This window comes from Onthophagus taurus, chromosome 2 (genome assembly GCF_036711975.1).
Source record: "Onthophagus taurus isolate NC chromosome 2, IU_Otau_3.0, whole genome shotgun sequence".
Taxonomy (NCBI): domain Eukaryota; kingdom Metazoa; phylum Arthropoda; class Insecta; order Coleoptera; family Scarabaeidae; genus Onthophagus; species Onthophagus taurus.
This window is the reverse complement of record NC_091967.1, coordinates 8,624,724-8,646,768: the sequence shown is the minus strand read 5'-3', so window position 1 is coordinate 8,646,768 and position 22,045 is coordinate 8,624,724. Positions and strand designations below refer to the sequence as shown.

At 35.5% G+C, this 22,045-nt stretch overlaps 1 protein-coding gene and 1 long non-coding RNA gene across 7 annotated transcripts in view; one reads left to right on the top strand and one right to left on the bottom strand.

Moving 5' to 3' along the window:
- Positions 1-22,045, bottom strand: part of LOC111427321 (putative leucine-rich repeat-containing protein DDB_G0290503) — a 57,776-nt gene that overhangs the window by 3,373 nt on the left and 32,358 nt on the right. For all 3 annotated transcript variants that reach the window (XM_023062403.2, XM_023062405.2, XM_023062406.2), the window contains 6 exons: positions 14,621-14,754; positions 9,256-9,346; positions 3,923-4,141; positions 2,794-3,847; positions 861-1,865; positions 91-806 (listed from right to left, as the gene is read on the bottom strand). In XM_023062403.2, coding sequence (XP_022918171.1) covers positions 91-806; positions 861-1,865; positions 2,794-3,847; positions 3,923-4,141; positions 9,256-9,346; positions 14,621-14,754 — 3,219 coding nt within the window. The remainder of the gene's footprint in view (positions 1-90; positions 807-860; positions 1,866-2,793; positions 3,848-3,922; positions 4,142-9,255; positions 9,347-14,620; positions 14,755-22,045) is intronic.
- LOC111427324 (uncharacterized) overlaps positions 1-22,045 on the top strand; it is a 33,995-nt gene that overhangs the window by 4,271 nt on the left and 7,679 nt on the right. The window contains exons 1-6 of one of the 4 annotated variants that reach the window (XR_011639653.1): positions 15,565-15,942; positions 16,014-16,324; positions 16,511-16,754; positions 16,852-17,187; positions 17,244-17,339; positions 21,204-21,382. This is a non-coding gene — a long non-coding RNA (uncharacterized lncRNA). Of the gene's footprint in view, positions 1-8,433; positions 8,624-8,679; positions 8,791-9,588; positions 9,718-9,769; positions 10,003-15,564; positions 15,943-16,013; positions 16,325-16,510; positions 16,755-16,851; positions 17,188-17,243; positions 17,340-21,203; positions 21,383-22,045 lie in introns of those variants that run through there. The other 3 variants (XR_011639652.1, XR_011639651.1, XR_002707927.2) reach the window with 3 other exon arrangements.

Sequence of the window (22,045 nt, the reverse complement as noted above, 5' to 3'; positions counted from 1 at the left end):
GTGATAGCTAAAATCAAACACTCTATATATCTGGTTATTTGCCAAACACTCCTCAATAACGAAAAGTTAAATCTACATTAAAAATTTTACCTTTGGATCATTTAAATCAACTTCTTGCTGTTCGACATGAACCCACCCTGTAGGTCTACACGCCTCATCCATTGTAACATTAACATTCTCAATCGCTTCGCCTTCTTCCCCATTTTTTATCATACGATTTAATTCATCAATAACATCTTTGGAGGTGGCTCGTTCGTGAAAACTAACGGCTCGATGCGGGGGGCCATCAATAATATTACTAATAACCCCCGATGTCGGTTGAGGCAGCTTTTCCGCCGTTATTACATGCTGTTTCGCTTGATGAATATCATTTTCAATTTTAATTAATTTTTGTTTCTGGGCCGGAGTTTTTGGACGCGAAATTTTCGAATTTTTAGCCGGAATTTTGCTTTTTATTTTATTACTATTAGATTCAACGTTTTTAGCTGGACTGACCGGGATTTTCGACGGCAAATATTTTCTTCTGGGTATCTTTGAAATTACAGTATCGGGTGTGCTGTTTGAAGAAGTCATCGATTCGCTCATGTTGTTAGTTGTATCGCTATTAGTTAGATCGTTTATCAATTCGTTGAGTGAAGAGGAATCGTTTTCTATTAAATCGTTGAATTCTTCGTTTTTTTCTCTACCCATTATTTCAACACTTACACTACTACAAATATCAACGGGTTGTTCACTTAAATTTGAACAATTTTCACTTTCAATATCTATGGGAGTTACTAAACATATTTCTTCAGCGTACATCACATCTTAAAAATAAAATACATTTTAATTTAATATTTTAAATATAGTTAATTAATTACCTTTTATTTCTACATCAATTGGATTTAAATTTTGTTCGTTTTTACATTCAACTGTAATAACGTTTTCTTCGTCGGAAATTTTTGATAGTTCCGAATTCGTCGAACTTGATTTATTACTAATATAATCACAATCTAATTTAATTTCGTCTCTTTCTTGAGGAGGAGCTTCAATGTTAAATTCTTTGGTGATTTCACTAACTGTCGTTGATGAATTATCTCTTTGTTGAGTTACGTATTTTTGTTGTTCCGCTATAAATGTTAAAACGTTTTGTAATGCTGTATCTCTATCCCCTGCTTCTGATAAAGCACCCCCAAGACTCCTCGAAGACGTCGAAGCTAAGCTTTTCGTACTTTCAAATTTAACCAGTCTATAAAAATCTCTAGTAAAATCAGTTCCGATCATCGGTAATTCCCCCGTATCATCACTACACCCACTTAAAGCCGCCGATGATCGTTTCGAACAAGTTTCCGGTTCGTGAGATGGACAACAATCAGACCCACCACTACTCCAACTATTATCAGGCGAATTTTGAACCCCATTAACGTGATTATTGATAGCGTAAGGCCATTGTTTCTCTGTATTTCCATTATCCATTAATAAAGTTACGATTTCATGACCTTCCTTATCCATTAAATAACTCGGATTATTCCATAAACACTCGTTCGAATCTTCCTCTAATTCTAAAGTATTATTTTCTTGGATACTCGGTAAAGTCGCTAAAGAAATTTGACCCGGAGTCGTAGCATCTCTTTTCCAATTTTCTCTTATATCATCGTTTGATAACGATAAACTCCAATCTTCCAATTCAGTTCGATCGTATTCTAATTCAAATAAATCGCGGTGTTGTTGGAGAGTTGTGCGAGTTTCATCTAATCTTAACCAATGTTGAATGTATTCCGCGTCCCATGTTGAACATTCTAAACGTTCTTCTGCTATACTCGACCATGAGTGTGGTGATGTTGTTTCTTCATGAAGACATTCAATTGGATTTCCAGTTGAAGAAACTAAAAAAATTATAGTTTTATAATTAAATTGATTTTGAGATGTCATTAATGACATTTTAATCATGTGTCATAATTAATAATAAGTGGTACCAACTAAAAAATCAGTTGTAATTTAACGCACGGTTAAACCCCAATGTTTTAAGTTCTAGCTTCAGGGTTAGTTCTAGTTTTATTTGTTATTCAGCGCTAGATTGTTGCATAATTTTCATGAACTAAAAGCAGAACTAACATTAGACCTAGAACTAGAAACATTCGGATTTAGCCGCACGTCTCTCAAGACGGCTAAACCTGAATGATTCTAGTTCTAGGTCTTGTGTTAGTTCTAGTGATAGTGCTAGTGCAATACTAGAACTAACACTAGAACAAGAACTAGAAACATTCGGATTTAGCCGCACGTCTCTCAAGACGGCTAAACCCGAATGATTCTAGTTCTAGGTCTTGTGTTAGTTCTAGTGATAGTGTTAGTGCAATACTAGAACTAACACTAGAACAAGAACTAGAAACATTCGGATTTAGCCGCACGTCTCTCGCGACGGCCAAACCCGAATGATTCTAGTTCTAGGTCTTGTGTTAGTTCTAGTGATAGTGCTAGAACTAACACTAGACCAAGAACTAGAAACATTCGGATTTAGCCGCACGTCTCTCAAGACGGCTAAACCCGAATAATTCTAGTTTTAGGTCTTGTGTTAGTTCTAGTGATAGTGCTAGTCTAGAACTAACACTAGACCTAGAAACTTTCGGATTTAGCCATACGTCTTCAGATTAGTATTTAATTGTTATTCAACGCTAGATTGTTGAAAATTTTTATTGAAACTAAGTTAGAGTCAACTAGAACGAAAAACATTCGTGTTTAGCCATCTTAATAGACTGTTAAAGTGACGCTGGGATGTAGCAGCCCTTTTTAGATTCTCTAATCTTTGAAACTTACCTAATAAACTAGCGGTTCCTTTCGTTCTTCTTAAAGGATTTATTGTCTTCTCAGTAATATCAACTAAAACAATACTTGGACTACTTGAAATAGGTGATGTAAAAGTATAATAAGGACTTGGTGATGTAGTAATTTTAATACAAAGATGTGAATCAGAAAAGCTTCTAACGATATGTTGAAAAGGTATAATATCTTTACCAGGTGGAAAACTATTTCTTGGTTTCAAATTAAGTAAATTAAACGGAATGTAAAGAATATCCGGATCTTTATTGTCAGTTACCAAAAGTCTAGTTTCACCACCGCCTAATAATTCTTCCTCTTTTAAATCTTCCAATCCCCGTCCTTGTGATGCATCACCACCGGATCCTCGTGTAACTTCGGCTTGAACATCTGAAGACATAGTTGAGTACCCCTCGTCTCTATTTCCGTTGCTTTCCGGCGATTCGTTTCCGGTTGTTTCTTCTTCACTTTTTGAGTTACTACTTTGATGTGCTAAAACCGGTCGCGATCTCCTATATTTCGCAGCTTGTAATATTGGTAATTGAAGATTTAAAGAAACCGGGCGTTGTGGTGGTACCCAAAGTGTTGAATCAACGCTACTTAAAGCTTCAATTAGTCTTTTTGGGGTTACCTCCGTTCCTTTTAGTTCGGTCCAAAGCCGCGTTAAAACTTGATGTCTTTTTTTATCTTCCAAAGAAAATCGCGTATCTAAAATATCCGAACCCGCGGATAATCTCTTTTCGATACGACTAACCACCCTTTCCGGCGACGAAGATGATTCTTCGTTATAATTCGGCGACGGTAAAAGAAACTCCGAATTAAACGAGCTACAATTTTTGAAATTAAGGCTCGATTTCATTAGATTCGTAGGAGAAACGTCAGCGGAAGTGTTATTATCAGATTGTTTGTCTTCTAAAGCTAACCTAGAAAGGTTTTGATCACTTTCCGAGATGTCACCGCGTAATTGGTGGACTAACATTGAAGTTAGAGCTCGATTTTGATTTTCTAATTCGAGTATTTTGTTATTTAAATTACCAACTTCTTCTCTTAAACCCTAAAAAATATTTTATTACCATAGTGTTAAACTTTAACAACTTTAGTAGTTAAAGGGAATACAAATTTTAATCACCTTTTGTGCTAATAAAGCTTTAACAACTTGATTAGCAACGTCGTCTAAGCACCTTTCGTATTGTTTGCGAGATTCTTCAGCTTGTCGATGTAAAGCGGCCGATTGAGCTTGAAGTAAACCTTCTTGGGATGAATTTGTAACTTGTTCTAATTGTTGGCGAAGCGTAAAAATTTCTTGGTTTAATCTTGCGACTGTGTTTTGATACTGTTGGCACCGATTCTATAATAATAATAAAAATAAATTAGTTGTTTGTGAAGTTGTAAAAGTTACAACTTGAATAAAAATGTAGTATTGATTTCTGTTTTCAAATATTTCCTTGAAAATACGAGGGAAGGTGCAATATCTGATAAATCTTTCGAATTGGGTTAAAATAGAATAAAAGAATTTATACGGCTACGATGTGTCCCAACTTTTCCGTAAAACTCGTCTACGTCTAACTTTTAATGCCTTTACGACTTCTCCACAACACTTTTTACAAGTCCTCTAAATCCTAAGACAAGTTGTAAACTTGCCAACAAAGATACGAAAACTTTAACTCTTTTAAAATATATTTATCAACCTATATATCATTTAACCTCACGAGTCTATCAACAAAATTGATTTAACAATTAAAAGCTTATTTTTAAATTAAAAACTACTCAAAATAACCCCCTTTTCGTTTAATTTACATTTACTACCCTTATAAAACTAAAATGAACTAAATGGTGCGCATAGTATGCAACTTATCGCACCGAATAGCATTTTAGGGGTGCAGCGGCAATTTTACCCTTACGTTTAAACTAAAAGGGGAAGCCGACGCGTTTTTGGGGAGAGACCGAGTCCCCTGCGGCTACGAATTAATAAAAAGATGTCCTCCGGGAAGTCCCTCAAACCCCCCCATTCTGCCCGTGTTGTGCACACACAAAACATATACACAACATCTAAAACGTGACAAACAGAGACAGATTAAACTTTAAAATGAGAGAGAGAACGTTTATACGAAAACGTATAAAAGGGGTGAAATTGTGTTGTTATCGTGGCAAAAGTAAGTTAGTTATCCGTAATTCGATAATAGAGCTGAAATAAGGTCTCGTTTTGGTACAATGCAAAGTCCGTAAAGTGTATTCTACCAGGTTGGCCAGACGAAGGATTTCAACGTATGAAAAGTAAACCCCCTGATATGCCCTAATCGTGACGTCACGTGTTACAGACGCTGACGTTTTAAGAGAAAAGTATTCTATTAAAGTATATACATTATGTAATTAAATAAAAAAAGAAAAATACATAACTTTCATAATAAGAGTGTTTAATTAGAAAAAGCAGTATATTTGAGATAAATTACTTCGTTTCAGTCTCTAGCTTCAAAACGCGTTCTGCTGTCTCTGGTCAACCTGGTACAATGCACTTTACGGACCTTGGTACAATGAAGAGAGTTAGTTTGAATTTTATAGAGTATAGGTAACTAGAATGTCAAAAGTGCTAAAGTGGTTGTCTATGCGTATATTTATATTTATATAAATTTTTGAACGAATTCAAGATTCCCACCAGGAGGAAGGTAGAACTTAACCTTACAAAATAACAATACGATATTAATAGTTCCCACTTTAATACTATCATGTCATGTGATTGATATTTTAGTTCATAATTATTCTCTTCTTCCTCTTTTTAAGGCCTTTGATGAATTCCAACTTTCATACCACCTTGTGGGCGGACGTACAGGAAGTCTCTTTAATCTTGGGCACCATCCCTTGCAATTTTCGGCAATCTGTTGTCATCCATCCGCTCAATATGGCCCCTCCATGCGCGACGTCTGGTTCGGGACCATCAGACTATATCTTGGATACCGCAATGTTCTCTGATGTCTTCGCCTCTCTTATGGTCCCTCAGGGTGCAGCCTGCTATGGATCGTAGATTCTCCTCATCTCTGTTGTTCGAATGATTCTTTTGTTAACATGTTCCAAACCTTCCTCTGGCCTCCATAAAGGTCATGTTCCAAGTCTGCAGAGAACTTTTCACAATGCGCTCTCTTGATGTATTGGATGTTGTTGTTGTTCGTATTTCGTTTGGTAGATTTATTAGATATTCTTCTTCCCACAACCTCTTCGGCGGCTTTGAGTATATTTCATTTTATTTTTTGCCAGGCAGCTTCTTAATGTTGTCCGTTTCTAAGATGCGATACTGTCTATTTTTGTGTTTGTTTTTTGATGAGTCTTCATGATTATTTTGGCCAGTACTAAGTTGTGGTTGGATTCAGCGTTTGCGGAGGTTAACACTTTGACATAAAACCAATTTGACGTTTCTTAAAACTATATAAACGCCATCTATGAGTAAAATCAAAAATTAAACTAGTAACCGCGTGAAGTTAGTTTTTTTAATATCTTGTCAGTTGTCAAATAATGTTTGTTTACTTCAAAAACAAATAAATTATGTTCAAAATTCAAATTTAATTAAGAAAATTATTGAATGGGATCTCAAGATAATTATAAAGGTTTATTGTATTTGATGAGGTTCGAATGAATGTGTTTCGGGGTGTTGGCCCCTTTAACGTAGTCCAATTTGTGTAGTAACGGAGGGTTTTTACCCGAAAATCCGGGAAAGTGTGATGAGAAAAGAGAATTGACCCAGTTTTCACGAATAACGTTCGGCGTGGCGACCGTTTTGCTCGAGATAAGCTCTTAATCTAATTAAATAAGAGCTCACCGAGGTGTTTCAATCTAATCCCGTGTCGTGAACCAGTCAATTAGGACGCCTACGGAAGGATTTTGAGTAGGTATAATATACTGAGAGGTTCATAAAGATTGGATTATGTTGATTTTACACCTTGAATGAACTTTCTAAAATAACTTTAATAAAATAACTCGATTTCAAAATCGAAAAATATAAAATGTGAGGTTAGAATTTCAAATCTTATTAAAAATCGTGTATATAATACCCGAATCAATTTGGTGGTTTAAAATGTGAGCCTAAAATTCCAAGTTTTTAATCAATTTGTTTTGACGTTAAACGAGGTTGGTATTTTACGGTAAATCTCTCATTAATAGCGTCCGATATCATAAATTCAAAGCAGAACCGCGTTTATAAATTACCCAGATACGGTCCTGTCGGTGGGGCCCCCCAAAAACGTTCGAGCGTCAACGTTTTATTTATTGGACGGAATAACTTGTCGTTTTTGGGCCCCATTAAATTCGGATCATACAGTTTATACCGGGGCCAATCGTTGTAAATTTTCACTAAAAACAACACAAACTTTTTAAACTAAAGTTATCCCGTAATTATCCCTAAACGAATTGAAGTACTTTCAATGCATCCACCGATTATAATTAGCCCCCCATTACCATCCCTTACAATAACCCCCTTAGTTTCCCACTTTCACAAACCGTTCGATTTTGGAGTCTCCAGGCGTCGTTTCTCCCCAAAGTACCAATTATCCCCTTATAATCGACGTTCTCCAGAATTTCAAGCACATATCAACTAATCAAAACCTTTCAAGAAACTTCTCTTGTGTATTCACGGTGTTCAACTCAAGTTTTGAATGATTTGTGTTACTGTCACGTTTGAAAATTATCAAAATAAACGTTTAAATTTTAGAAACCAACCTAAAATTTAAAATTTTTAATGTGAGGTTATGTTAATAGTGTAAGTAAGGTTATGTTAATTTGCAAACTGTCAAAATGTAATAAAAACAGGATTTTTTAAATTGGAAAATTGAAAATATCCTGTGAGTAAACCGCATTTGAATCAATATGGGGTCAAAACCTACCCTTCAAAGGGGGATCCCTTTTCTACTAATCACCGCCGAGCAGAGAGAAGGGGGGCTCTTTATCGTTCCAGCTGTACACTTTTGCAGTTTACAGCAAGCTAAGTTTCGAACAAACCCCACGTTTGAATATATCCAACACACGAGACGTGTGTACAATAGGGCTTTGTAGTGTGTATACGAAGAGAAGGGGGTGGAGCCCCAAAAAGCGACCCGAGTGGGTTGTCTGGTGGAAAGTCACCGCCCGTTGTATGAACGCGGAGATTTTGCGTTTTGTTTAAAAAAAAAATTGGTTGTGTTTAAATAGTAAGATAACATTTTTGAAATTATACAGTGAATTTTACTTAAAATGCAATGTACAATATCTGAATGTTTCTGGTTGTAGGTCTAATGTTAGTTCTAGTGACAGTGGTAAGTAGCGCTAGTTAACATAAGATATCACTATGTTCCATATTTTATTTATTTATTTATACAAAACTATATACACTATCACTAGAACTAACACAGTGTAAAACTAGAACTACTAACACAACACCTGAAACTACAATCATTCAGGTTTAGCCGTCTATAGAGACGTGCGGCTAAACCCGAATCTTTCTAGTTCTAGGTCTAGTGTTAGTTCTAGTTTTAAATGTAACTATGGTTACTGCATTCATATATTGCGTGTTATATGATTTTCCAGGTAAACATATTCATAAATAAATATAACTTTGATTTTAGTTTATTTTGTTTTTTGAGGTTGGCAATAAAATTTTTGACATTGACAGAAATAAATGTCATTCAAAAAATGTTTTATTTACATGTTTACAAAGTTTTTTGAATAAAATGGAGTTGTTTGTAAGTTATCGTCATTGTGTATTCAGAGAGATTTTCCGTATTGTTTTTGGAAACAGAAACTCGGCTTGCCTAAATAGAGATAAGACTCTTTAGTAAACAACCTCGAGGCCCCCTTCAAAATGGGGGAGGTAACACTTTATATAATAGTTCTATCTAACAATGAATCCATCTCCTCGTATTTCAGTCGTTTGTGGTAAACTAAATTTACAAAGTGATCCTTAAATTATGAAAAGCGAGGTTATAACATTCAAGAAGGTATATTACACGTGTGACCGCTCTATTACAACTAATGCAGGTATTACCCGTGCTTTGCAGTAAATTATAACTTAATTGTATCAGTTAATTGGTCGGCGAAAGCGGGTTTCTGGCGATAATCGATTATTAGTAGGGGGAAGTTGAGGTTAGGAACAAAACCGTTGAAAAGACATAAAATTTTATCGGTAAATTGAATCGAGGAACTTAATACAAGTCGGCAGACTCGGCTTGGAAACTTAAATTACACCAAATCCTTTTCGGGTAAAGTATATTTTAGATGTCAATAAAAAATTAAAAAATACATTACGAAGTCTAACGATGAAAATTTAAATCCCTTTTCCATCGGAAGATCCCGAAAGGGTGAAAGAAGGAAAACTAATTAAATCTTTTAATCCCCCAGGACTTTTATTTAAATTAATTAACTAACTTCCAAGGTGTGGTCAAAGAGACGAAAGAGATAAAAACTTTTTTTTAATTGAAAATAAAAAAGAAAACATTTTCTTACCTCAAAAGCAGCAGTTAAAGCTATTTTTTCTTGTCTTAATTGTTCGGCTTGCTTTTTATAAACGAGCATAGATCTAACTGATTCTTCCATTCTGAAAAGAAAAAGATATTAATAAAAAAATGCGATTATGCAACTAAATATACATCATTTATAAATCTTCGATATTTTTTTTATTTACCAACAAATATTTGAAACGGTGTAATTCAATTTCTACCGGATACACTCAAATAAAAAGCGGAGACTCCTACTAAAAAGGGGAACTTTCGTACACAACTCTTAAAACGAAACAAATATTTGCCGTATATTTAAATGCCTTCCTCTTATTTTATTAAGGGCCCTCCGGCGGGACAGCTAGAGAAGAATCCCCCGTCTCCGTCGTGTTTGGGGAAAACAGCCTGTTTGCTAAAGAAAGCGTGTCTAAGTTGCCGGAGAGTTTACTTTTTGAATTAAGGAAATTCAAGGGTAAGAGTTGAAGACTAATAGAAAAAAATGATGTAAACCATGCTTGTTACAGCGGGATATATTTTCCCATACCAATTTAATCGCTGAACTACGTAGTGAACCTGAAGATTTTCGCAACTACTTGCGTATCGATGAAAACCACCATAATGAACGAGATTTTTGGCAACTGGGAGACGTTACTAGGAATTGAAATTTGCAGCAGTTATTTCCAAATCAGCTCTAAGCGCTATAATTCCAGAATCATGTGACGTAATTTACAAGGCATTAAAAGACACTTATCTCAAGGTAAGTTTATTGAATATTATTAATAAGTTATAAAATACAAAAGGATGTAAGATGTAGTGTAAAAATGCTTTCCAAACGTTCCACTGAGGTTGCGAAAAAAATCTGCAGCACTTTGCTGGGTGCTGAATGATTGCTGAGTTTTGGTTGATGATTGAGCGTGTAATGAATGCTGAGTGTAGAATGGAGTCTGAATACTGCAATTATGCCTCATAGAACACGTCTTTTATTATTTTTTCTGCGTGCACAATTTGTTCTGGATCGACGTCTCTCACAATTTTGATGCCCATGATTTCCCGATAACAGAAAATCTATTTGCAGTAAAATTCAAAGGTTGAGCTAATCCTTTTCCAATCAGATCTAACTCTTCGTCACATTTATTTTTGAACCACAATGAATATTATCATTCAATGCACATGTCTAAGATCGAAACTGAGGTGAGCATCGTTCACACGCTCATGCCAATACACCAACCTCACAACCGATTTTCTATCAAGACAGATTTTACTCAACCTATATTTTTTGGCTTACGGAAACTTCAGGCCAGCGTTAACACGCAACAATTTACTTGTACAAAGCCAGTTTGCGCAAACGGTTTGAGTGTGTAAACACACAAAAATATATATTTTAAATTTTGACATTTATTAAAAGTGAGGTTATGAAAAATAAAAAGTTTAATGTTGACGTTTAATTTGACATTTAAATTTTTCAACGTAGAAACGTTTAATTGTATAAGATAAAACACAGTAAAAAGTAAAGAAGTACTTCGTATCACGTTAATGTGCGTTAAAGGTCATTTCTGAAACATAACAGATCTTGATAATGTCAAAATATCGTGGCGCCCACATGAACTAGACGTTATTAATTAAATTTAGACGCCGATATCTTAGTTATCGAGGGGAGACGACGCCGTCGCTTCTGTTACTACGGTCTAAAAGCGGCGACGCAACCGGAAATTAACAAGGACCCCCGTCTTGTTGAGATACGCGACCCTTATTTATTCCGCTACAAAACTCCTTTTTGTTCGACTTCTTTTTTAATCGACCAGATTGAATCAATTTTTATCCCGATTCCGAATTATTTTAATAAAATTTAATTATAAAGATGTATCGATAGAGAAAAAATTTAATTCGGCCTTGTTGCCCGTGTTAGTTTACAGCTGCGTAGACAGAAAGCGCCACTAATGCAATTATAAACCCGGATGATTTCCGACAGTGTTACCACTGCACTAATTAAAATTAACACGAATCGTTCTAGTAGAAATGACATGGTTTATTTCGAATAATATTTTGAGTTTGTAGTTATACATATAAAAAAGAAAGCTTAGAATATTTTTTGACATTGACGTATAATGTCAATTTAACTTTGTTGGCTAACTTCGCGATACAAATTATTTTATTTAATTTTCATTTAATTGGCATTTTTGATTAATACTCGAAATGTCAAAAAAAAACTAACCTAAAAACTTTATTTTTATTTCTTTTGCAATACTTTTTTTTGATTTAATTAATTTTGTCTGGTGGTTATAAACTAAGATAACAAAAGTCGCACTAAAAACCTTCCATTTCGTACAACCCTTTTCCCTCTGGCTTGAAAATAAGGTTAAATCGGCCTTAAAATTTATTTTTACGATCGTATAAACTATGCACTAACCTAGAGCAGCAAGTGCACTCGGCGTTTACCATTAATTTACTTAGTTTAAAAGCCAACCTTTCCCTTTATTACATTTTCCAACAAAAAGAAAAAGTATATTAAAAAATAAAAAAAGTTAAAAAATTCCTTTCGGTCTGGAAGAATCATAAAACTTTTTCGTCCCGCTACTCTTCCTATTGGTAACAGACAGTCGTAGTCAAGTGGTTAGGACGGTAGAGAGAGAGAGGATTTCTGAAGGGTCCTTAAACTATGGAAAGGTACCAAGATCCCTTCGTCAGCCACTTTGCGAAGATCCCCTCACTGTCAGATGCCTTGGCATAAGCCACTTCATCCCTCTTTCTCCTTTAACATCAAAGATCGAAGACTTCGTCATGGAGAAAGCTATCATAATCGCGTTAACCGAGGACGAGAACTAATCGAATGACGGTGCGCGTCTGAAATTGGTTAACTCTAACCACATTTTAAACATCATCCGATAGATATCTTTTACTTGTTGAGACTTCTGTTGAAAATCGATTTGGTAAAGTTGGTAAAGTTCTTTAGGACAGGAGACAGGTCTATTGAACCGAGGAGATCTCTTATTTTTGTTCGTTTTAACGTGAGAAAACGGACCATGGATGAGTTTAAGTGGAAAAGTTCGTCTTTCTCTCTTATTCAATGATTGTTTTCGTTCTTTAGAAAACTTTTCAGACTTAATTATTAAAATTTCTTTACTAAAGCATTAAAATTTTCTCATCTAAATTCTAAACAATAAAGAGACATGATCACATATGAGTTAATGATGATTAATTAGTGACCAAGTTGATTAATTACAAAGAGGTATTCTTGATTGATTATCCTCGAGTCTGGAGTACAACAGATAACCAACACGTTGAAAATTGAATCAATAATAACTTATCTAAGTAGCACCATTCACTTGAACAAAATCAATAAAATTCCTTTTCTAAATCGGATATTAAACCGGGGATTTAGAATTCAGGTAGAAATTTTATTATTGGATGCCGTCCACGAAACGACATCTATTATTAGCATTTTGAACGTTCAAAATGAAATCTCTTAATACTCTTCCAACATGAACTCTACATAGTCGAACGATTTTCGTGGTCGGTTTCTATGTTTTTGCTTTCCAAGACGACGACCACGTTTACTGGAAGACGATCAATACCCAAAGATGTAGTGTGTCATAAAAAACTTCCTTATAACCTCTTCGTTGGGTTGGGGAAGAGGGTGAGATTTAGTGGCGTCGCCTCGTTCCCCTTTCATCCAGTAAATACTTCCTCGTATCCGAAGTTATGAGATTTCCCGTAACGGGAAATGAAGAGTTCTTTATTTAATTGAAAATCAATTGAAACACTAAAAAAACGAATGTTTGTAGTTCTAGATCTAGTGTTAGTTCCAGTGATAGTGCTAGTGCAATACTAGAACTAACACTAGACTGAGAACTAGAAACATTCAGGATTAACCGTCTTAAGAGACATACGTCTAAACCCGAATGATTCTAGTTTTAGATCCAGTGTTAGTTCTACTTTTAGTACAAGAAAATTATGCAACAATCTAGCGCTGAATAACAAATAAAACTAGAACTAACACTAGACCTATAACTAGAATGTTTCGGGTTTAGCCGTCTTGAGGGACGTGCGGTTAAACCCGAATGTTTCTAGATCTAGTGCTAGTTCTACTTTTACACTAGCACTATCACTAGAATTAATACAAGACCTAGAACTAAAATCATTCGGGTTGGGTTGGGTGCTAGTACTAGTTAAATAACAAATATAAGTTAACACGTTAAAGGACAGAAATAACAGAAAGGAAAAATTAGCAGCGCCGGACTTCTGGTTGTTTCATTTATATGTTACACACGTTAATATCAAATTTCGATTAATATTTATAAATATAAGTTAATTAAAAAATTTATTAAATTAAAAACAAAAATTATATTATAAAAATTGGACTTGGTGCTTTCGTAATTTTTAGGTTGGTATCATTTTCCCGTGAAGTTGAATCTACGACTTTATGCGTTAAATTGAAATTTACAATCACAAAAAATTCTTGTATTTCTTTTATCACAAAATTAATTGTGATAACATTGTGATTAACACCTATTTTTCACTTAAAAATAATCGAGGTAAGAAAATAACGAAAAATTAATCCAAAATAGATTTGACGTTTTAACGTAATTGACCTTGATACTCTTTGTGTCAATCCCAAACACAATTTATACTTATTTATTGATATTAACCCATTTTATCGATTCTAATATAGGTATAGTAACAGAAATTAGAGCAAATTGGAAAATATTGTAAATTAAAAATCATGATTTTTTTTTATAGAAAAGAAATTTGATAACACTTCACACAATACGTCAAAACTCACAACATAACCTAACTTTTTAGATATTTTGCCGAGAAAATCTTGTAATAAATAAATAACTAACAAAAATCGTCAAGATTTAATGCTCCAATGTAATACGATTATTTTATTTCCGCTTTTCTGTCGTGGAAAGGGGGATTATGTTCCAATAGGGAAAAGGGAGAATTGGTTGCAGAGATATCTACTTTATGTCACATCAAAGTGGAAGGATAATTGGCATCGCGTTGTGATCTTCCGCGATAGGGAAACCGTTAAATCTACTTAGCGGAGAATGTTTCAAGGGGGCTTACGTACCTCTTCGGAGCTTCCAACTTAAATCTATAATAATTTTAATTAAAACGGTTCTCATGTAACATTATTTGCGATATACAAAGAAAAAAATTCTTTTTAGGATTGCAACTTGAAACATAATTAATACCAACTGTTACCAGTATTAACAGTAGGGGTAGTGTAACAAACGGCGGGGGTTCTTTACGATACGGCCTCCTAAAAACTCGTGATAATGACGAATTTTGCTCCCTTGACACTTAATTAAAACTATTAATCTTTCCCGGATCGGATTATAAAAAAAAAGGATAAGAAAATGATCGGTCTTTACCTTGCAAATTCACTAGTAAGTAACTTGAGCCTTGATCTGCATCTCGCTGCTTCTTGTACAGCCTGTTTGGCCCTGGCCTCACTATCGGCACGCATTCGTCTTTCACGGTCCGCATCTCTTTGAGTCGCTTCCCTCTGAAAATAAAAAGAAAACAAAAATTTAACAAAAAGATAGTGAAACGATTTAAATCTTAAATTAACCTGCAATTTATAGTAATTTAATTCAGAAAACATTTCTTTCTAGTTTTCAAGACGAAGAATCCTTCTCAACTAACACAAACTGAACAAATTGTAGAACAAATGTCACAGTTTAATTAATTGAGCCAATTGGTTCGTTATTATAAGAGAGAAAGAGAACTATAAATTTTGCTGCGGGAATATCTACAGTGAATTTCAGTTAAAATGCAATACATATACAAAATTATAGTACCAGTATTATACTTTGTCTCATATAAAATGTAACATGTCTGAATGTTTCTAGTTCTAGGTCTAGTATTAGTTCTAGTTTTACACTACCACTATCACTACAACTGACACAAGACCTAGAACTAGAATCATTCGGGTTTAGCCGTCTTGAGAGACGTTCGGCTAATCTCGAATGTTTCTAGTTCTTGGTCTAGTGTTAGTTCTAGTTTTACACTAGCATTATCACTAGAAGTAACACAAGACCTAGAACTAGAATCATTCGGATTTAGCCGTCTTGAGAGACGTTCGGCTAAACTCGAATGCTTCTAGTTCTTGGTCTAGTGTTAGTTCTAGTTTTACACTAGCACTATCACTAGAACTAACACAAGACCTAGAACTAGAATCATTCGGGTTTAGCCGTCTTGAGAGACGTTCGGCTAAACCCGAATGTTTCTAGTTCTTGGTCTAGTGTTAGTTCTAGTTTTACACTAGTATTATCTCCGAATGTTTACAGTGCTAGGTTTAGTGTTAGATCTAGTGGTAGAGTTAGTTCTAGTTTTAGTTGTTATATAGCATATTTTCATTGAACTAAAACCAGAACTAACACTATACCTAGAACTAGAAAGTGTCGGGTTTAGCCGTGCGTCTCTTGAGGTGGCCTTTTTCCAAGCAAAACTTTTTCTTTGCAAAACTTTTGACATTTTATGTGGAACAAGTGCAGAGTAGTTTCGTAACTATGACTGCATTCATATGTTAATAAGTTATATAAAATTCCCGGTATAAACCTTCTTACAAACTCACTCCCCTAATATATCAATGACACAACTTGAAGATTGCCTGGAAATCTCTCCCCCTTTCCGGAAGAATATCTTTGCCGTCAGGAACATACATATGAAATATAGATCTACAAATCCATGGGTGGGTAAAAAAAAATCTTTTAAATTCACTTAGGACGAAAATTTTTAAAATACGTCTCCTCGTATTTGAAGTTACGGGGTAAATAGCCTGTGAGAAATAAATAACCTTCTCGTCGTCGTCGGGTGGATGCTTCGGAACGAGGATTCCTGCTCGATAGCGGTTCCACAGGAATCCTAGACCGGAGAGAGTAGAGCAGCAGACAATGGGAATGGTGGCGTGAGCTGAACGTTGAACTTGGCACGACCACCCAAGTCTACATCAATACGACCAGACCATCCTCGTCGTATACGTCGTTATTTTCTACGTTCTCGTTATACCTTCATCGTTGTTGTAACAAAATATCCGACAGCACAATACCACCGATTACAAAACAAACTTTGAGGTTAGAAATATTTTTGACATTTCATTTTTTACTTGACGTTTAATAAAAACAACTTATTTAAAATTAATTATTTAATGATTTATTTCCATTTTCTTTTTATAATTTATAAACTCATTAAATAGTTAAGTTTTAAATAATTAATGTTTTAACACTGTATAAAACAAATTAGTTTTTTAATTTTTTTAGGTTGGCATCACCATTCGCTACGTTCACGTGATTAAAAAAATAACCTATTAAAATTCTGTTTTTGCTTCAATAATTGATCAATTTGTAATCGTGGAAAGGTAATTTTCCGGACAACGAAATTTCAATCGAACAGAACCGAATCGAAGGGTCGCCTCTACAAACAACCCTTATTAATTGGTTTGTAATCGAAAATTAACAAACGAGAAACTAAATGTTGTGAAAATTTTGGGATATCACCTTTAAGGTTAGTTTAAATAAAAATTTTTGTCCCCCAAACTCCCTCGAACACTTTTATTTGGGGGAGTTGTCGGACAAGCAAAACTCGCATACACTAATTTTAGGATTTGTGATGAGAAGAGGGTGGTCACGTGGCGGTGAATTTGACAGAACCTGACAGCACAATGCTAGCTCGTCAACAATGGGAGTTAAGCTTAGGGTGGGCGAGTTTTTTCTGGACCTAGGGTCGAGATACAACAGATATTGTACTGTTGTGTTCACAAAACCCGGATTTTAAATCTATCCCCCCGAATTTTCAACCGTGATTAATACTAAAAAATACAAGATAACGAAAAAAAGAATCTAAATTTTCGCACTCCTAAACCTTAGGGACCGTTATCAAATTTAAGGGACCCCAAGGTCCTTTTTGTGTATGTGAGGGTTGCTACCTGTTGGTTTAGGTAACCATTCTTTCACCGCGATAGGCATCGTGAAGTTACGTTTAAACCGTTTTCAGGGAAAAATGTGGTGAAAATACTCGAGGGTTTTGAGATGGATTTTCTTCGGGTACGGAATATTTTTGCAGTTCTGGTGACGCATCGTTTCCCGTTAGGTAACGTCCTGCTTGGGCCGCCGTTCTACCTGCTTCCGGCCTCTATTTTCTACCCGAGATATTTATGACCCCGCATTAGCACCGTCATAAAGCCATGGGGGCGAACGGAGGAGGATTCGGGTTTCGCAACGGTAGAACGCGCGTCCGGTTTAATTGCCCCAAGAGAAATGATGACAAAATTTACATACTCATAAATTATAAGATTTTTCCATTCTAAAAATATTTTCCAATATTATTTTATTATAATTAAGAAGAAAGTGAAGTTAGGTTTGGTTATTATCCGGGTTGAAAATCCACTTTGAGTTTCCGTTTACCTTGGCGAGAAGTTAATCGGTGCTGTCACCTGATGGTGGAGAACGCGCCCCGATAAAATCCCCCGGTAAAGTTGTAAGATAAACGACGAAATCCGTTTCAATTAAGCGACTCCGGGACTCAGCAATGAGAACGGGGAGGAAAAGGGGGGCGCTAAAATCGCTTTGGCGGCTTCGTCGCAGGACATCGCGACTAATTTAAATGATAACGAGCCTGGGCTACGTTCATTAACCGCCCGGTTGCATGCCACTATAGATCTCGACAATCTACATTTCTATTACAACCGGAATGAGAAAAACGCAATAGAGAGATGGAACTCATAAGGAAATAAAACAAAAATCGGATGTTGTTTGAACGAGACGTACAAATCAAATTCAAAGTCGATAATTGATTGGCGTCCGGGGAAAGTGCAGGGACGGAGGATTGTTTTGCGTGTTGTGATGTGGGAAACGAGGAACGAGGGGGATGGCTGGTGTCGGGACATCCTTTGTATCTGTGCATACGATGACGCGACGGACGTGTCAACCCAATCGATAGTCAAACAATGACACCAAACGTGCGTTCAATGACACTTGTTGCCCCCTCTTCAAATGATTAAAAAAAAACATTAAATCCTCGATATAACGGATCTCGTTAGAACGGACTTTGGAGAACGGAATATATATTTAAATATAAATGCTAGCGCTCATATTACTCTATTCCATTTTCATAGATAATCTCGGGGTATTCTCCGCGTTGTCTATACGATGTATAAATCAAGGACGGTAGTTCTAGTCTTAATTGTTATGCAATGATAAATTGTTGTATATTTTTATTGAAAGAAAAGTAGTAGCCGTGCGTCTCTTAAGGCGGCTAAACCCAAATATTTCTTGTTTTAGTGTTAGTTCTAGTGCTAACTAGCGTTATCTAGCAAAGTCACTAGAACTAGCACTAGACCTAAAACTAGAATCATTCGGGTCATACGGCTATGTCTCTTAAGACGACTACCCTCGAACGTTTTTAATTCTAGTGCTAGTTTTTGTGTTTTACCTTCTATTAGCAATATCAAGTTCTTGCTAACAGTATTTAACCTTGTATTAGCAGTATATGATTTTTGCCAACAATATCCAGCCTTATGCAAGCAAAATCTAATCTTATCAACAATATCTAGCCTTCTGCGAGCAGTATCTATTATTTTGCCAGCAGTACCCAGCATTGTATTAGCAATATTTCACCTTCTTCCAGCAGTAGTTAGTCTCCTATTGGCCATGTTTAATCTTCTATTAAGAGTATGACAGCTATATCTAGTTTAATATCTTTTCTGCCAGTAGTTTCCAGTTCGCTGTTGGTAATATTAAGTCTATTATTAAGAGTATCTAAGCTTCAAGCTGCAGTCTCTAGTCTAAAATGTTTTCTGCCAGTAGTATATCGGTATCTATTAGTAATATTTAGTTCTATGACAACGTTATATGATCAACGTCTATGTGTTTTCCAGCAATTTCCAGTATTTTATTAGTAATATCAAATTTTTGCCATCAGTATCTATCCGTTTATTAGCAGATCTGATCATCTGCAAGCAGTGTTTAGCCCCCTACAAACAATATCTTGTCTTCTGTCATATATCTACTAGATGTTTTATAATTATATCCTTACCTAGTCCGTCATGAATGAATAGTGCTTGCAAATCCAAGTGTGATCTTCCACATAGCGTATCTAGTATATAATTAGTGTAACCCTTATAATTCATGTGAATCTGGTTATAAAATATAATTCGGGTACCTTTGGCCCCCGAAAACCATAAATGTCGATAAAAACAGTAAATTCGTGTGGATTAAACCCTTTGCGTTACTACCGCGGCGACGTTTTAAAACTGGGATCAGTGCCAAAACGGGAAGTAAACGGGATCTAGGGCCGCAGCGCTATGCGGATTCCGGGGTAAATATTGCCAGGATTCACCGTCGTTGGAATAATTGATAGTGTATAGGGATGCCAGGGTTTGTATATGGGGGAGAGGGACGTAATCCGGGAACGTATTCGAGGGAGTAGGGCGTGAAGGGAATAGACGCTAAAACCCTCTATTTACAAGTTCCTGTTATCTCCAGGAGCTAATATATTAAATATTTATCCCCATGGTTTGTACTTTGTACCGGGGACTATCTCCCCTAACCTCGGTTAGGGATGTCAATTTGTACTTTGTTAGGTGATGTATTAAGATTAAGCCTAAAGTTACTTTTGAGTTTTGACGGGAGATGATGCTGAATTATTCAAAAATCAATTTGAGAAAAAAAATTGAGGGATTTCTCCGAATTATTTACATATCAATCATAAAACTAAATCCGCTCAAATACTGTTTAAAAACAGCCCCTGTAATCCGAGGGGATTCGAGAAGCAATCCGAAGGGGGGAAAATTGGGGATACTCATTCTTTTCAAACAGAACAAAGAAACAAAAAATATATATATAAGTCTGTTTTGACGTTTCTTACTTCAATTGTATCGTTGACAACCTAATCATAAAAATATCAGAAAATTCCTAAATTTAATTTTAAAAAAATGTTATTTCTAAAACAAAAATCAATGTGCTTATTATCGATTAGATTTTCCCTTTTGTCTTAACATCACCAGAGGTGCACCCCTTAAATTTCACCCTCGCCGTAATAACTCGGGGCAAATTTCTATCTCTCTCTTTTAGCACGGCGTTTTGTTCATTGGGCTATTATTAGATGCGTCCATATCTTTCAAGACCACCGAGACTCCGCGTGCTCCTTCACCTGTCGTCTGTCTTATTCCCCTTCACTCCACCCCTGCCAACCCATTTTCCGAATTGAATTTAAGGTTAATCAAGCCTTTAAGGATAAGGGTGGCAAACTCTCTTTCCGCTCCTTATTAACGGTCCGAGTCACTTCTACACCGTTGAGGTGTAACCCTATAGGGCCCTTTCATTTTAACCCCTCTTATTCTATGGATCGACGAATCCTTTAAACGGATTAAAATCAATTCATGATAAAATTACTACTTAAGATAGTATTTAAATAAATTAATTTTTAAAATAAATTCTTTAGTTTTTAATGTTATTCTCAGAGGGTTAATACCTCGGGGTATTCCCCGAGTTGTTCGGTACTTCTAGTTTTAATCGTTATTCAACGCTAGGTTGTTATATATTTTTTATTGTAGTAAGTCTTCAGACGCACGGCTAAACCCGAATGTCTCTAGTTCACGGTCTAGTGCTAGATAGCTTTTTGTTGAACTAAAACTAGAACTAACACTAGACCTAGAACTAGAAACATTTGGGTTTAGCCGTGCATCTGAAGACGCACGGCTAAACCCGAAACTTTCTAGTTCTAGGTCTAGTTTTATTTGTTATTCAGCGCGCTAGATTGTTGTATATTTTTCTTGAACTAAAGGTAGAAAAGTAGCTTTTTCAATTCAGGTCAAAGATAAAACTGAAAAATGAAGTTGTCTCAAGCTAGCATACTTTATGCAAGCAAGAATATTTACATCTTTGCATTTGATTAATCTTTGAATCGAATTTCAAGTTGAGATTATACATACACTGACATCATCATTTGTTACAGCAAAAGCAGTGGAACGTTTATCTTAAGCAGACTACTTGCCAAACAGCTATGAGGAACAGTCTGATGAGGACTTAGTCAACATTTGAAAGATAGAATAAGGGGTGGTTAAAAACCTTCTTCAATTGGACCAAGTTAAATGATACAAATTAAAGAGAAATAAAACAGCAAGGAACTTCCAGGTAAAGAATTTTTGAATTTAGAATAACCCGATTAAGTGTAAGTAGATCTTATTTGAGATCTTAAGAGTCATCCCAAAAGTATTTTTTGATAAAAACTTTTATTACTGGTGACACCTATAAAACAGAGATAAAAAAAAAATGAAAATGATTGATGACTTGCACAGAAAATAATAATAATAATAATAAAATGAGATGAATATTTTTTTTGGTGGTTCTTTCACGAAGGGTAAATATCTGTAAAAATCTCACCCGAACGAACGAAAACGCTTTCGGCAATTTGCATTTATGGCCAGTAATATCCTCCCGGTCGGCAGGGGGCGTAAATAAACCGGGTTACAGCCGCGTGGGTCGCGCCATCTGACGGGAATGGTCCCGCGGACAAAAGAGGCATAGAATTAACGGGGGGCCGGCTGCGAAAAAATCCCCGATTACACTTTAAATTTCAAAAGCCAAAAATGTTTTTCACTCCTTTTTTTTTTTTAATAAAAAATTTATAACTTTCCTCCCCCACTCTTGAAAGAAATCCATTATTAACCCTTAACTACCCGCCAGGGTCAAATAGATGCGAGTGTATCAAACTTGACTTTGAGATTATATTATATTTAAATGTTAGATTATATTATAAAGTTAAATGTCAAAATAGACATATCAAGATTAAGAACT